General features: G+C 31.5%; 1 protein-coding gene across 2 annotated transcripts in view; it reads left to right on the forward strand.

The window, feature by feature from the left end:
• LYPLAL1 (lysophospholipase like 1) overlaps positions 1 to 15,660 on the forward strand; it is a 102,526-nt gene that overhangs the window by 44,121 nt on the left and 42,745 nt on the right. Inside the window, exons 4-5 of one of the 2 annotated variants that reach the window (XM_044671918.1) lie at positions 12,927 to 12,961; positions 14,231 to 14,341. The exons of the other annotated variant lie outside the window; for it this stretch is intronic. Of the exons in view, the coding sequence (XP_044527853.1) occupies positions 12,927 to 12,961; positions 14,231 to 14,269 (74 nt within the window). The 3' untranslated portion in view covers positions 14,270 to 14,341. Of the gene's footprint in view, positions 1 to 12,926; positions 12,962 to 14,230; positions 14,342 to 15,660 lie in introns of those variants that run through there. 2 annotated transcript variants of the gene reach the window in all.

Here is a 15,660-nt window from a genome sequence, read left to right on the forward strand (position 1 = left end):
ACACCTAGGAGATTAGCTAACATGATAGCAAAGGAAAGTGGAGAATGTTGGATGGAATGTGACAAAATTGGGACATTAATGCATTGCTGGTAGAGTTGTGAATTGATCCAACCATTCTGGCTGGCAATTTGGAACTATGCCCAAAGGGCTTTAAAAGACTGCCTGCCTTTTGATCCAGCCATAGCACTGCTGGGTTTATATCCCAAAGAGATAATAAGGAATGTACAAAAATATTTATAGCCGTGCCCTTTGTGATGGCAAAACATTGGAAAATGAGAGAATGTCCTTTGATCCGGGAATGGCTGAACAAATTGCATTGTCTTTTGGTGATGGAATACTATTGTGGTCAAAGGAATAAAGAACTGGAGGAATTCCACGTGAACTGGAATGACCTCCAGGAATTGATGCAGAGTGAAAGGAGCAGAGCCAGGAGAATATTATACACAGAGGCTGATACACTGTGGTACAATAGAACATAATGGACTTCTCTACTAGCAGCAATGCAAGAATCCAGAGCAAGGCTAAGGGACTTATGAGAAAGAAAACTAGCCACATTCAAAGGAAGAACTGTGGGAGGAGAAACACAGAAGAAAAACAACTGCTTGAACACATGGGCTGATGGGGATATTATTGGGGATGTAGACACTAAAAGATAACTCTAGGCCAACTATCAATAACAAGCAATTAGGTCTTGATCAGTGATACATGTAAAATGCAGTGGAATTGTGTGTCAGCCAAGGGGGAATAAGAGGATTTGGGGGAGAGGGAAAGAACATGAAACATGTAACTATGGGAAAATATTCAAAATTTAAATTTAAAAAAAAGAAAGGTTTGGGGGTATTCAAAACATAGAATGATAGATTCTAACTGAGGGGATCGAGGAAAGCCACCCTAGAAGTGGTATTTGAGGTACATCAGGAAGAATGAGGATTTTGATTGTCAGGTGTGAGAGAAAGAGAGGGAATTTTATTTGGAGGAAATAGCAGGAGCAAAATTTAGAGGCAGTCGTGGTCAGAGGATCACAAATACTCTAGAACTATGGAGAAGTGTAGTGAGAATATTAAATTAGAAGATTCATTGGAATCAGACTGAATGGTATTCAAAGCTAAACTTAAGGAGTTTGAACATTTTTCATTAGGTGATAGGAACCATTAGACTGAATTGATAGAAGTTAATGACTCTTGGGATGTGAGGAAATGCAGAGGGAGGAGATATGAAATCCTTGGAGAATATTTTAAGAGTCTGTGATTTGATTGATACACATAACAACTCACCTTTAACTTAGGAGTTGATTTTTGAAAGTTACTGTAGTAAAAATAAATAAAATAAAAATTCAACGTTCTGTAACCAATATGTAATGAACCTCTTAGACATCCTCCTCATAAAACAGCACACAGTTTGTTGCCAGTTTAGCACTTGAAGTCTTTCCAGTTTAGCTGGACCTTCCAGAAGTTGCATTCTTTTGCCTTAACCAGTGAGCATTCAAGATCACCTCCATGTCACTATAAAACATTAGGAAAGTACATCAGCCAAAATGGAAAAACATTAGGCTTCAAGAATCTGCAACCTGATCATACATTTATTTAGCAAACATTTATTAAGCACTTCAGTTCCACTTAGACACAGTAATCCTAGTCTTCAGTGTGGTGGGCTGTCATTGGTAGACTAGGACAACAGTAAGTTGTTTAACAAAAATGGCCCATTTTCTTTTTTGGGTCCTATATCCTCACTACTGCACAAATAACTTAATTATTCAAACAATAGGTCTTTTGATTTCACAGATTTTTCTTCTTAGTTCATATCAGATTTCTAGGCCACCCTATTCACTTCATTTGAAGTTAAAATTCTGTTGTTTACTATGTGCCATTACCAATATATTATACATATGAATGCTATTAATAATATTCCTAGAATTTTCTCTCTTTGATACCATGCTATATAATCCAGAAAATTGAACTACAACGCTTCTTACTGGTAGAGTCCTACCAAAATATCTCCTTTTTTACCTCCAGTGAGAACAGTCTTATCTTCCAACTGGCTGTGGAATCAGGCAGTAGGGACCATAGTCTTGGTAAGGGTTAATTATATAGAGGAAGTCACCCAAGTACATTTGCAGACCACCCTAGAAACTTTTGTTTTTAATTTGAACTTCACTTTTAATAAAGCCTTCTCCTCCAAAGTAAGAATTGAACAAATAGTTCAGCACTTAAGATCTAATAAAAAACTTACGATATTTTATTGAGTCCAAAATCACCATTCAGAGAAGAGAAAACACAGTATACAAAGAGAATGTGACTTCAAAAGGCTAAATGGCAAAGTATTATTTCGTGATTTCCTTTTATCTGTATTTTTCTAAATATTGTAATATTTTGTTTTTATATTAGATTGCAAGCTATAGCTATTCTTTTTGTCTGCTTGTAAAGTAAATTTCTCCCCCAACACCTGCCATCCCTTATGGAAGAAAAAATAGTTTAACAAGAGTAACAGACATCAGCCAAGTCCAATATTATATATAGCACTATATAGCCATAATCCTATATTTTTGCAAAGAAGGAATAGAGTTATATTCTCACAAGTCTTCTTTGGGTTTAAGCTTGTTCAACATGATTAAATAGTGTTGGGCTTTTATTATTTTGTTGCCCTTTCCATTTCCATTTTTAAAAATTATTGGAAATATTAAATGAGTGAATCAAGAATGATTCATTTATTATGCAGCAAGGATACAAATAGAAAAATAAGACAATCCTTCCTCTCAAGGATTTTCAGTAGGGGCTTCAGGGCCTGAGCTGGAAGAAGATCTGGTAGTTTGGAAGACACTTCTATTCCAAGGATCTTGGATTAATGGTCCTGAGATGTCTCTATTAGGATTTGGGAGGAGATAGTGGTCCCGGTGATAATTGGACCTGCCTACCATATGCTACCTCCTATTTCTAAGGCCACTTTGTTGCTTTTTCCTTATTGTTTTCCCTTTTCTGCTTATTTTACTTTGGATTCATTCATAAGCCTTTCCATGCTTTTGGTAGGGATAATACTTATTATAAGAGAATACTTATAATATAAGATCATACTTATTATTATAAGTATTATATTGCTTGCATGTATCATACCTTATTTAGCCATTCTTCAATCAGTGAGCAACTACTTTGTTGCTTAAAAAAATTATGCCGTAGATATTTTGGTCTGTGTGCATATTTGAATGGGAACAACATTATATAGTTCAGAAGTACTTAACTTTCCTATATCCACTACTCAATGTGAAATTCTTTAAAAAAGAAATATATTAGAGTTTAGCATACATATACCCATAAGATCTAAAAAAGATTAATTTTTCATACATTGCTTTTTAATACTATTATTATATTATTATAGCTTGAGTATAACAGGCTATAAGAGTAAAAAATGTTATACTGATAGACTTAACCACAGTTGTGGTATCTATCATAACAATTACACCCCTTTTTTCTGCCTCTTTCAGCAAATTAAATTTCCATTTATGAAATGGCTAGTGCCTTACACTATTAAAACTTATCTTACACCATTAAAACATTGTTAAATGTTTTATTTTGTTTATTGTTTATTGTTTATCAGAACAAAGATAAATAACTTACTGAGATATTTGATTCTGTTGCTAGTCATCCAGCACTGTTATTCTAGATTTACTTTTTGCTTTGAATTTTATTAAGAACGCGATTAAGAATCCTAATTTTTAGAAATTAAGGCATATGTTATAAATTAAAGTAAGTAAATAAATATTTATAAATAAAAGTTATAAATATAAATAAAAGTAAATACATATAAATTTATATATAATATATATCATAAAATAAATGAATAAAAGTATAACTAAAATGTTATAAATAAAAGTAAAAAATTTTTAAATAAATAAAAGTAAAATAAAATATATAAATAAATAAAATAAATTTATATAAATAAATAGAAGTAAATAAAAGTAAAAAATAAAAATTATAAATAAAAGTAAAAAAAGTTTTTTAAAAAGTACATTTATTAAGAATGGGATGTGCTTCTCCTAATAAATCCCTAAAATATTGTCATTTTATTGATTTGAAATCAATTCAGAGGATTTGGTTATTGAGGAAATCAATTAACTTTTCTTTTACTAGATCACTCTCCTAACTCAATATGAAAATATTTACCTTCATTTATTTTATTTGAGTTATTAATTATTATTTACTTCAAAATTTTCCTTAAAAAATTTTAGAAACTATACCTCATTCCTTCTCCTATCCTTCTTGTACCTTCTCAAATTTCTCTCTAATCCATAATTTTTTTCATGCACATTATCATTTATGGAATATTTAGTTATTTATTAAATCCCCATAATATCTCTTTGACTAGTATCTTATACTTCCTAGGGCACATATGCCCCAATTTGGGAATCCTATATACAATATTTGTCTCAGAATCAGGAAGCCCTGGCTTCAAATTCCATCCCTGAAACATCGTGCCTTTGGAAAAATAATTTAACTTCTCTGTGCTTTAGTTTCCTTATCTTTAAAAATGAGTAGATTAGACAGTATTGGTCTCTGAGATCCTAGAATTCAAATTGAAAAGGACCTTTTCCACATTGGAAGCCCTTCAAATTAAAGACTATTAAATAATTCCCCTGAGTTTTTCCTTCAGGCTAAATATCTCTATTTCCTTCAAATGATCCTCATATGACAAGATTACATTAGCTTTTTTTGGCTACCTTATCACACTTATTATTTTGTTATGTTTGTTTTTCATTAAATCCCCCAAAACTTTTTCAGACCAACCATTGGCCAATTGTATTTGTGAATTTGATTTTTTTTAAGAGTGAGACCACATTCGTCCCTATTGAATTGCAACTTACTACATTCAGCCCCATGTTCAAGCCTATCAGAATCTTTCTGGATCCTGTCATCTAATGTGTTACACTGTCCCTCCCTTCTTTGTGTGATTTACAAATTTGGTGAGTGTGCCATCCATTCTGCTTTCTGAATCATTACTAAAAATATTAAATAGCCTAGAACTAAGCCGAGATTCCTAAGAAATTCCATTGAAGACCCTCCTCGTTAACATGCTCTTTGCTCACTGGCTATTCACTGAGTTCTGAATTCATCTAATTGTGAATCAGTTAATTCACATCTCTCCATCTTCTTTACAAAAATTGTATGAGACTCTGATCTTTGCTAAAATTTCTATAAACTATATTTAAGGTATTCTACTCATTCTCTAATTCTGTCAAAAAAAGGAAATGAAGATAGTCTGGCAATGGCCTAGCCTTTATTAAAACATGCTTAGTCTTTGTCCCTACCTCTCTTTCATTTCCTCTGATATTCTAGAGCTTTGGTTTTTCCAAATGAATTGTGTTATTATTTCATCATTTTATTCAGGAATTTGATTTGTATCGCGTTAAAAGTGTAAATTAACTTTGGTAATATTATCGTTTTAAAATCTTGGCATGACCCAGCCAAAGACACTAGCTCTCCAGCTATTTAATTTATTCTTCATTACTTTGAGGAGAGCTTTGTAACTGATAAAAAATAATCATAGTAGTTATTTGGAGTAATTACTATTAATTGTAGTTTTTTAGGATAGTGATTATTTAGGATATTCTTATTGTCTCTCAGACTGTATTATTTTGTAGAATTTTATTATGTACTTTAATATATAAAAATGTAGTTGATTTTTGAGGTTTTGTTTTGTAGCTTAGAACATTGTTGAAGCTAATAATTGTTTCAGTTACTATCTTTGTTGGCTTCCTAAAATTTTCCAAGTTCCGCAAATAGAAGTAGCTCTATCTCCTTTTTTTATATCTTTAATTTATTTTGTTGCTATTATCTCCAAAATTATATCAAATAATAGTGGGAAAAGTAGGCATCTTTCCTTTACTCTCATATTTAGTGAATTAGGTTCTAGTATATCCCTATTGAACATGATGTTTGCTTTTGATTTTGGAAAGATAGTTTTTATGATTTAAAAATAACTTTCCTTTATGTCAGTATCTTATCAGATTTTTAACACATATGAGTGTTTTACTTTATCAAAGATTTTCTGCATCTATTGAGACAACATATCTGTTGAGACAACTGGATGTTTGTTTTTTTAATGTGATTATGTTGATTGTTTTTCTAATGTTGAAACATTCTTGCTTCCCTGTTATAAATTCAACTTAGTTGATAATGAATGCTATCTTGGATAAATCACTAAAAACGATTTTGTTTAAAATATTTGAATTAATATTCATTATTGATATTAGATTATCTTTCCCAAGTTTATATATTAAGTATATATTCATTTCACTAAAGGATTTTTTTAAAGAGCTCTATTCCTCATATTTGGAGAATAATTTCTATAGTGCTGGTATAGATTATCCCTAAAAAGTTTGATAGAATTCTCCTATAGATCTATCAGTAAGTATCAATATTTTCCCTCTCCTTTAGTAATTCTTTATAACTCATTTTCTTTCCTTTTCTGAGATTGAGTTATTTTATCATTTTGTGTATTTTTTATCATTGGAGATATTTCTTATTTCTTTTGTATTCTTTGTTTTCTTAGTATATAACTGTGTAATAGGCTCTTTTTATTATTTTTCCTCTGGTTTTATTGTCATTTCACCTTGCTCATTTGCTATTTGATTTTTTGTTCTTTTCTTCTGAATTAGAATGGCTGTTTATTTTATTAATATTTCCAAAGGACCAGTTTTTAGAGTTATTTATTATTTCTATATTTTTTATTTTCCAGTATATTTTTTTGTTCATCTCCTCTTTTTACTTATTTTAATTTTATTTGTTGCAATATATGTATTATATGTGTATAATACATATATTTGTATGTTATAAAATACAGGTATCCCTTCCACATCACCAGGTTAGAGTTGAGGTACCCCTGATATCTGAAAATCCACAAAACATTTTTGGCCCTCCCTTCATATCAGAGAAGAAGCTTGCATTCTTTCTTTTTCTTTTATGTGGTGTTTACAGGATCTTATTATAAAACTTCAGTTAAGCATTTGGTCATAGGATATATGTAGCTCAAATGTTAAGATATCTTTATTTTTCTAGTCTTTACATATCATTTGATGGCTTTCATGTCTCTTTTCACAAACTTTATCTTTTTAATTCTTTTAACCTTGAAAAAGAAATTGTGTATATTTCACGCATTTCTGAGTTTCTAAATTGTTTCTATGTCATCTACTTGGCATTCATTTGTCATCTGTGGCTTCCACAAAAACTCCCCCAAAGTTCCCATTTAATTTCTTATTCCAACCAGCAGTATATCAAAGCCACAGTGGGGAAAGTTGCAATGCAAAGTTGCAGTATATATAGGGATCTATATGTAAGTTCATTAATCATTTCTTTTTCTATTTTGTTAATGTATGTTTTAGAGATATGATTTTCCCTCTGACGACTATTTTAACTGCATTCCAGAAATTTTGATATGTTATTTCAATATTATTTTCTGTCAAAATCTTCATTTGGGTCTGTCTTTTGTTTGTGGTCTGTTAGCCAATTATTATTTTTTATTACATTATGTTCTGTAAAAGATGCATTTGATATTTTATGCCTTTTATACAAGTTATTTGGAATATAACCTAATATATGGTTATATTTTTAAAGTAAGAAATATTTTGCATTCCCATTTGAAGATGCCATAAGTCTTTTAGCTGTAGTTTCACCATAATTCAGCTGAATTTTTTTTTCTTTTAGACTAATCCAAAACTTTTCCCTATTACCAATGTAGACACTAAAATCTGCTATTATTGCTAACAATCACTCTCCATGACTTTTTTTTAGCTCAGCTTATGTTTCCTTTATGAATTTCCTTTGTGATATCTGAGCATGTATGTTCAATATTGATATTCGTTTGCTTTTTCTGGTTCCTTTCAGCATATTGCAATTTCTTTGTTTATCTCTTGAGATTTCGAATGTTTGACTTTGTTTCGTCAGATAATATGACTTTTGCTTCTGCTTTTTTGTATTCACTTTATGCATAGTAAATTTTTTCCAGGCCCTCATTTTTATTCCATGTATGTCCTTGTTTTTAATATTTTCATAAGCAACAGATTGTGGTGATTTGCTTCTTTTATAACTCACTTTTAAATTTTTATTTGTTTTATCCTTTCACATTTAAAACTAGGAGAATTAGGTTTATATTTACCTTTATTTGTCTCTACTATTGTACTCAATACATATTTGTATATTAAAAATGTAATTATCTATCTATCTATCTATGTATCTATCTATCTATGTATCTATCTATGTATCTATGTATCTATCTATGTATCTATGTATCTATCTATCTACCTTTCTATTTATCTTATCTGTTTTTCTCCTTCTCTGTAAATACAATTGCTATATCTCCTCTTATTTTAGCTCTGATAAATTTATAGCAGCCCTGTTCCCACTGTTTCCCTTCCCCTGAACCTCCTCTCCCACCTCTTCCTATTTATTACTTCTCTTCATAGTTTTTATAGTTCTTATTAGTTTCTTCTTTCTTGCTTGCTATTATTTAGTTATTTAATTCTTCCCCTATTTTTTCTTCTGCAGTCACATAGTCAAGCATAATTCCTCTTTCACTCTTTCTTTTCAATTTGTCTTTTTGTTTTTTATTTCATTTTAAATACTTTTTTCCTTAAAAAAAGGTTTATTTGCCTCATTATTCATCTTTGTTTTCAGTCTATTCTAGAAATGTATCCTATGATTTATTGCTTTTTTATTTATGTAGTCCTATATTTCATATATTCTTCATAAAATTAAAACTTTTGAGATGCCTATTTAGGGTTCTCTCTATTAAACAGTTTATGTTATTATAGCCTTCTGATGCACCGTACTCTTAGAAACACCAGTTTCCTTCAGGTGCTAGAGAGGATGTTTACACATGATAGGAATTTTCCCATGTCCCTGATTATAATACTTATATTTGACTTCCCCTTGTTCATTATCCCTCAGTTTACTTCAAAATCTCTGGTTTTGCTTCATGCCTGCCAATTCTTCTGGATATCATTTACTATCAGGAACTTTAATTACCCTTCTCCTAAGGCAGGATAAGTGTTCTCTAAGTGAAGAAAGGAATATTGAAATAACAACTAGACACCCCAAAATGAGACAAATAATTCCTTAAGTGGTAGAGGACCTTAATAAAATACTTAAATGAAGATATAAAGAAGATTAAAGCTTTTTAAAAAATCTTAAGGCAAAGGAATCTATTTGGAATAGATGATCAGAAATTTTAATGGATATTCTTCTCAACTAGATGGAACTTAGAAATGTAGTAAATATGAGCAATTAAAATTGACAAAATACATGACATTTTTGTAAATCAAAATATCTGATCTTAAGATGGTGGCTGGTGAAACAAATAGAAGATCATTGAAACAGTGAAACGCATGGCCTGAATATGATATTTCAGGAAATCACACAAGAAAATTTCTAAGAAATATTGAAATACACAGAAAAGTACAGAATTAATACTATCCATAGTACTATAAGTGAGTCAAATAAGATAACATATATAGCACTGTGCAAACTTCAAAGTGCTATTTAAATGCTAGCCTTCCTCATCATTATCAGTATCCCCAGGTTTCATTATCTACAGGATTAACAAAAAATGAATTTGTAGAGGCCAAGTGAAAGCAGTTCATATATGAAGGAACACCTGTTTGAACTACTTTGCAATGTTATGAAAGAGAACACTAAAAAATGAAGGAAAATAGCTTGCACAACAAGGTAATATATTCTGCACAGTTAAACATATTCCTATATTAGAAAGATAGACCTTCAACAAGATAAACTTTCACTCATTTTTTCCAAGAAATCCCAAAAAGCAGCAGGACTTTTGAAATGTAAATTGAATAAACAAAAGAACCTAGCAATTCCATAAAACATTAGAAAGTCAAAGTATAACTCAAGGTTTACATGTTGTTTAGAGGAGACACAAATAATACAATTTAGATGTTCCATATTTTGACTCAGGAAGACTTGAATCTGGAGGGGCTATTAGATGACAGGCTTGCATACTGATAGGACTGAATTAATTCTACCATCAAGAAAAATAATTTTTAATTATGCAATATAAAGTTACTAAATTGTTCCTTTGTCCCCAAGTAGCTACTAATGAGATTATAACTTAAGTAATTTACTGGTAAGAAAAGACCCATATCAACAAAACTGTTCATAACCATATTATTTGCAGTGACAAAAAATTGGAAATGAAATAAGTGCCTATCATTTAGGGAATGAATGAATACATGTATGGGAGTGTAATGGAATATTATCATGCAATAAAGTGATGAATATGAAAAATTCATTAAAACAAAGAAGACAAAGGGGGATGCATAGTAAAGAAAATGGAACCCAAATATTATAATAACATTCTAAATGTTACTCTTGAACAACATCCAAAATGTCTGCCAGACATTGATGTGGGCGAGGGGCACCACAACTCTAGTCAATTACAGTGATTATGGCCCTGTCAAAATCAAAGGACACATCCTTCTTTCTGTTAATTTGTAATAAATTATTTGCAATTAATGTAATTTCTATTTATTGAAATTTTGCTTGAAGGATCTACTTTGTAAAGGAGTTTGGTTGATTCTTAAGGATACCTGTTGTGTTATTATTACAATGAATTTGCCTTTAAAATAAGCAGAAAAATAAAGCTTTGAGAGATACTTAATCCATATGAGTAGCTTCTAGATTTCACAACAGAGTATTTTTGGAAACTATTTACAGTAGACAGCGATTAAAGATGCATCATTTCATATACATATACACACGATTCTCCCTGAGTCATTACAGTTTTTTTTAATCATTTACATTTACATTTAAACTTGCATTTACTTGGTTTATACTAGGTGTGACCCAGGCATCTTTGAGATAAGCTCTTAATTGCCTTTTTTGAGCATGTTTTAATAGCCAGAGGATATAATGTCATACCTTAAAAAGATCACTAATCTTGGACTCCAAGTACTTTTGGTCAAATCTCACCTCCAGGTTATAGTACCCACATAACCTTGGACCATTTGCTTAACCTTCTTGGGTTTTAGTTTCTTCAACTATAAAATAAGGAGGTTGGACTAGAACATTTCTGGGACTCTTTCTGGTTCTAGAGTCTATTGAGGAACTGAAATACTAAAGAATTATTAAAATTCATTTTAATAACATAAATTTTGGCAAGAAGTAAAGTATTATATATCAGCCATATATTTTTCCTGAAATGTGGTTTGTATAAAAACCTGAGAATGACCATAAGAATGGATAAGATAATGACAATAAAAATAACAAAATTAAAGAGAGATTGTTGAGAAAAAAGAATCAAATATCTTTATTTCAATAGAAATAAATATTAAAAAATAATAAATTTAGATAATAATTCTCTTCTTTTCATTATGTATAGTAAGGGCAAAAACAGAGTTTCAGATTTAGAGTGAAAGAACCTGAATTCAAATTCCAGCTCTGTCACAGTATACTTAGGTGACATTAGGCAAGCCAGTTATCTTCTCTAGGACTCACTCTTCCCATGTATAAATAAGCTTTACTCTGTGCTAGCAAGGCCATATCTGGAATGCTGTATTCAGTTCAATTTTATACATAAGTCTCATTCCGCTGCTTTGCTTTGCATCAATAATTTATTTATTAAATGCTTAGTTTGTGCCAGGCACTATGTTAAGCACTGAGAACATCAAAACAAAAACAAATGACAAAAAAAGTTTACACATCAAAATTATCTGAAAAGGGAAGTCATTAGCATCATTAGCAACACTTCACCTTGGTCATTCCATGTTTCCTTGTAAACTTCATATTTTATGCCATTATAATATTCCATTACATTAATCTTTTGTTAAACACCTACTTTTGTACAAGGTTTGGGTTAGGTTCTGATGAAACAAACACAATACCACAAACCTCTTTTATGGTGCTGGAGAAACAAGTATATTTATATTATATATATATATATATATAAAATATGAAAAGAATAATTTGTTTACTTGATTAATAATAAAAGGCCACTTAGGAGGGAAGAGGCATAAGCATTTGGGGAGATCAGGAAAAGCTTCACGTAGAAGAAAATTCTTGAGCTGTGTCTGGAAGGAAGAGAGAAATTCTTTAAGGGACATTCCAAGGGAGTGTGCATTCCAACCATAGAGCATGGCCAGTACACAGGTACTAAGACCTAAGGTAGTATGTGGCGAAAAGAGAACTGCAGAGTGACGAAGAAGAATAATGTCCCTTGAGCCTGGAAAGGTGGCTTGGGACTACATTGTGAAGGGTTTTAAAAGCTAAACAGAGGAGTTATCTAGGTGTCTTGGTGGATAGAATCAGGCCTAGAGATGGGAGGTTCTAGGTTCAAATTTGGCCTTAGACACTTCCTATCTATGTGACCCTGGGCAAGTCACTTAACCTCAATCATCCAGGTCTTGCAGCAATTCTGCTTTGGAAACATTGCTTATTATTCATCCTAAGAAAGAAAGTAAGGCTTTATATTTTTTAAGCTAAAAAGAGGAGTTTATATTTTATCCTAGAATCAATAGAAAGGTACTTGAGTTGCTTGAATAGGGGAATAACTTGGTTGAACCACTCTTAAGGGAAATCTTGGAATACAGTGGGAAGACAATTGATTTGTAGAAAGAACAATTTGGAGACTGTTGTAATAATCTAAGTTAAGAGACAGTGACAGCCTGAATGTGTGAGTAGTGTAAGTGCTTAGATTCAATGTTTGTGAGGTAAGAATGGAATGATCTGGCTGCTGATTGGATATGTAGGCAGTGGGAAGAGTAAGGCGTCAATAATGCTGAAATTATAGACTTAAGAAATTGAAAGAATAATGTGGCTCCAGTTGAAATTAGAAGGGTAATAGGTTTGAGTGGAAAAATAAATGAGTTCAGTTTTATGCATGATGATTTTGAGATGTCTCCTAATTTTCCATTTTGAAATGTTAAATAGGCAGTTGGTGTTGCAGACTGAACCTGGATCAAAAGGTATTTGTTTTGACATCAGTAGGATTTCTTTTTTTCTTTGACCTAGCTATTTTTAGGCTAGTGTTATAATTCCTCCATATAGTTGCTTTCATTTAATCACAATTGTCTAACAAAGGTTTTGTTGTTATTATGTGATATACCCTACTTGGCAAAGAAGGATTGGAGATGAATTGCTAACAATCTAGAAATTTCCTCATACCTTTTAATACATTTTTTTAATATACTTAGTGCATCATCTGTTCTTTGAGGTCAAATACTATTTCATTTTTGTCTTTATGTCCCTAGTGCTAATGCCTGGCACATAGAAAGTGCTTAATAAGATGCTTGATGATTGAGTTTTTGGCTATTCATACTAGCTGTGCAAAATAGATATGAAGCATGGAGAAATAGAATTTGGATTTTTGTCCTAATTTTAGTTATATGAATAATATTTTCAGTTTTGTGTTTTATTTCCTTTTCTTTCTTTTATTTAATAGCATTTTATCATTAAAATAATATTCTGTTAGAAATTCTAATTCTATTTTTAACAGTATTTATAATATAAGTGATATATGGCCTCATCATTTTCATTTTAGTGCTGAAAATTAAGTGAATAATAGTTCTAATTTGGCTGAGAAGATAAATGTAGTTATCTCTTAGATGAATGTCTCATTAGAACATTGGTTGAAAATTTAATAAAAGAATAAGAATTAACTTGGCTTTGAGATAAATAGCCTTTCTCTTCTTAGATTTTTATCCTTAGAGAAGAGAGTACTTTGGCAATGTTAGATGAAATTTACTCTACACCTGGCTCTTTCTTTAACAACAGAGAAGAATCTCAGCCTATTCAACTATTCTAATGATATATTCTCTTTAGTTCCATTTTACTAGTGCCTGCCTGAAGCACAAAAAAGAAAACGGAATAGACTTTTCTTAATCATTTTTTTCTTCTTGTATAAAAGATTCAAACAATTAACAGAAAAGTCACTATATTAAATTAATTTTGCAAAGCAATGTTCCCTGTAACAGTTTGACTTCTATTTAATAATATTTTACTAAACCATGCATTGAGTTTTGAGATATATTTTAGCTATACTCCCCTTTAAAGACCTTTAAACATGCATACATAGATATATAAGTATGTATATATACACACACACACACACAAACACATATATATATATATATACATATATATGAAGGCATGGACACTCTTCTAATATTTTCTGTAAGTTATTAAGATTGTTGATTTGATAACTGCTTAAGCCTAATATGCTTTGTTTTCTTTAGGAGGATTTTCAATGGGGGGATGCATGGCACTGCATTTAGCATTTAGGAAGCATCATGATCTGGCTGGAGTATTTGTACTTTCTAGTTTTCTCAATAAAACATCTGCTGTTTATCAGGTAAGTTACAGATGCAAAAAATACTTTGTATACTATATATAAATTACAACTAAAAAGAAAATGGCAATTTAAAAATAATAATTCAGCCACATAGCATTTTTCTGGGGATTAATGACAAAATGAATGAAGTTGATTGATAGTGAAAATACTAAAAGACTTAAGTGAAACATTTAAGGAAAAAGATTTTTAAATCTCTATATACTCTTTATATGACAATAAGCAGCTAGGTGGCACAATGAATAGAGAATCAGATCCAAAGTCAGGAAGATCTGAGTTCTGATGTGACCTCAGATACTTACTAGTTGGGTGACCCTGGGCAAGTCACTTAACCCTGATTGCCTCAGTTTCCTCATCTGTAAAATGAGCTGAAAAAAAATAGCAAGTTTCTCCATTACCTTTGCCAAGAAAACTCCAGTGAAGTCACAAGAGTCATATGTAACCGAAATGACAAAACAACCACAAAAATACTCTCTGGGGCAATGTTTATGTAGCATATATTGTACATGGCAAAGTGATATGTCACATTTTGTACAGTGTGTCATGCATAAGCCAGTGACAAGTCATTTACTTTTTTTAAAAAACCTTGCATTCCATCTTAGAATCAGTTATGTGTATTGGTTCAAAGGCAGAAGAGGGGTAAGGACTAGGCACTGGGATGTGTGTGAAGCCAGATTCAAACCTAGGACCTCCTGTCTCTAGGCCTGGCTCTCAATCCACTGAGCTACCCAGCTGCATATGAAAAGTCATTTCTAATAATCTTTGTATGATAGTAATTTTTGTTCTATTAAAGTGGGATGGGTTTTGATGGGTAATTCATTAGTAGACTCTGCTTTATTGAGTAGATACTGTAGAGGAGGCTTAGGGATTCATTTTGACATATAAACTCTCCTATCCTTCCCATTTTTCTCCTTCCTATCCTATACTTTGGTCAGACAGTTCCTTCTTCCTCCCTCTTTAGGTAAAAGAGACCATGGTTCTCTCTCCTGAAGGAGGTACTTTAGCCTATCTCATGTTAGCCCAATTTCAATAATAGAGAGCCCACAAGCCATTTCTGTAGCCTATAGGTGCTTAGCCAAACTCTCAGCTAAGCCTGGGTCCTGGGCCTCTTTTTTTTTTTTAATTAGACATTTATTAATATTCGTTTTTAATCTGTTTATATACTTTATGCCCCTACTTTCCCCTTCACCCCCCGCTCTCCCCCCACCCATGGCCAACGCACATTTCCACTGGTTGTAACATGTGTCCTTGTTCAGGGTCTATTTCCCATTCATGTCCGCCTCAGCCCATGCATTCAAGCAATTGTTTATCTTATAT

This window comes from Gracilinanus agilis, chromosome 4, assembly GCF_016433145.1.
Source record: "Gracilinanus agilis isolate LMUSP501 chromosome 4, AgileGrace, whole genome shotgun sequence".
In the NCBI taxonomy this organism is placed as follows: Eukaryota; Metazoa; Chordata; class Mammalia; order Didelphimorphia; family Didelphidae; genus Gracilinanus; species Gracilinanus agilis.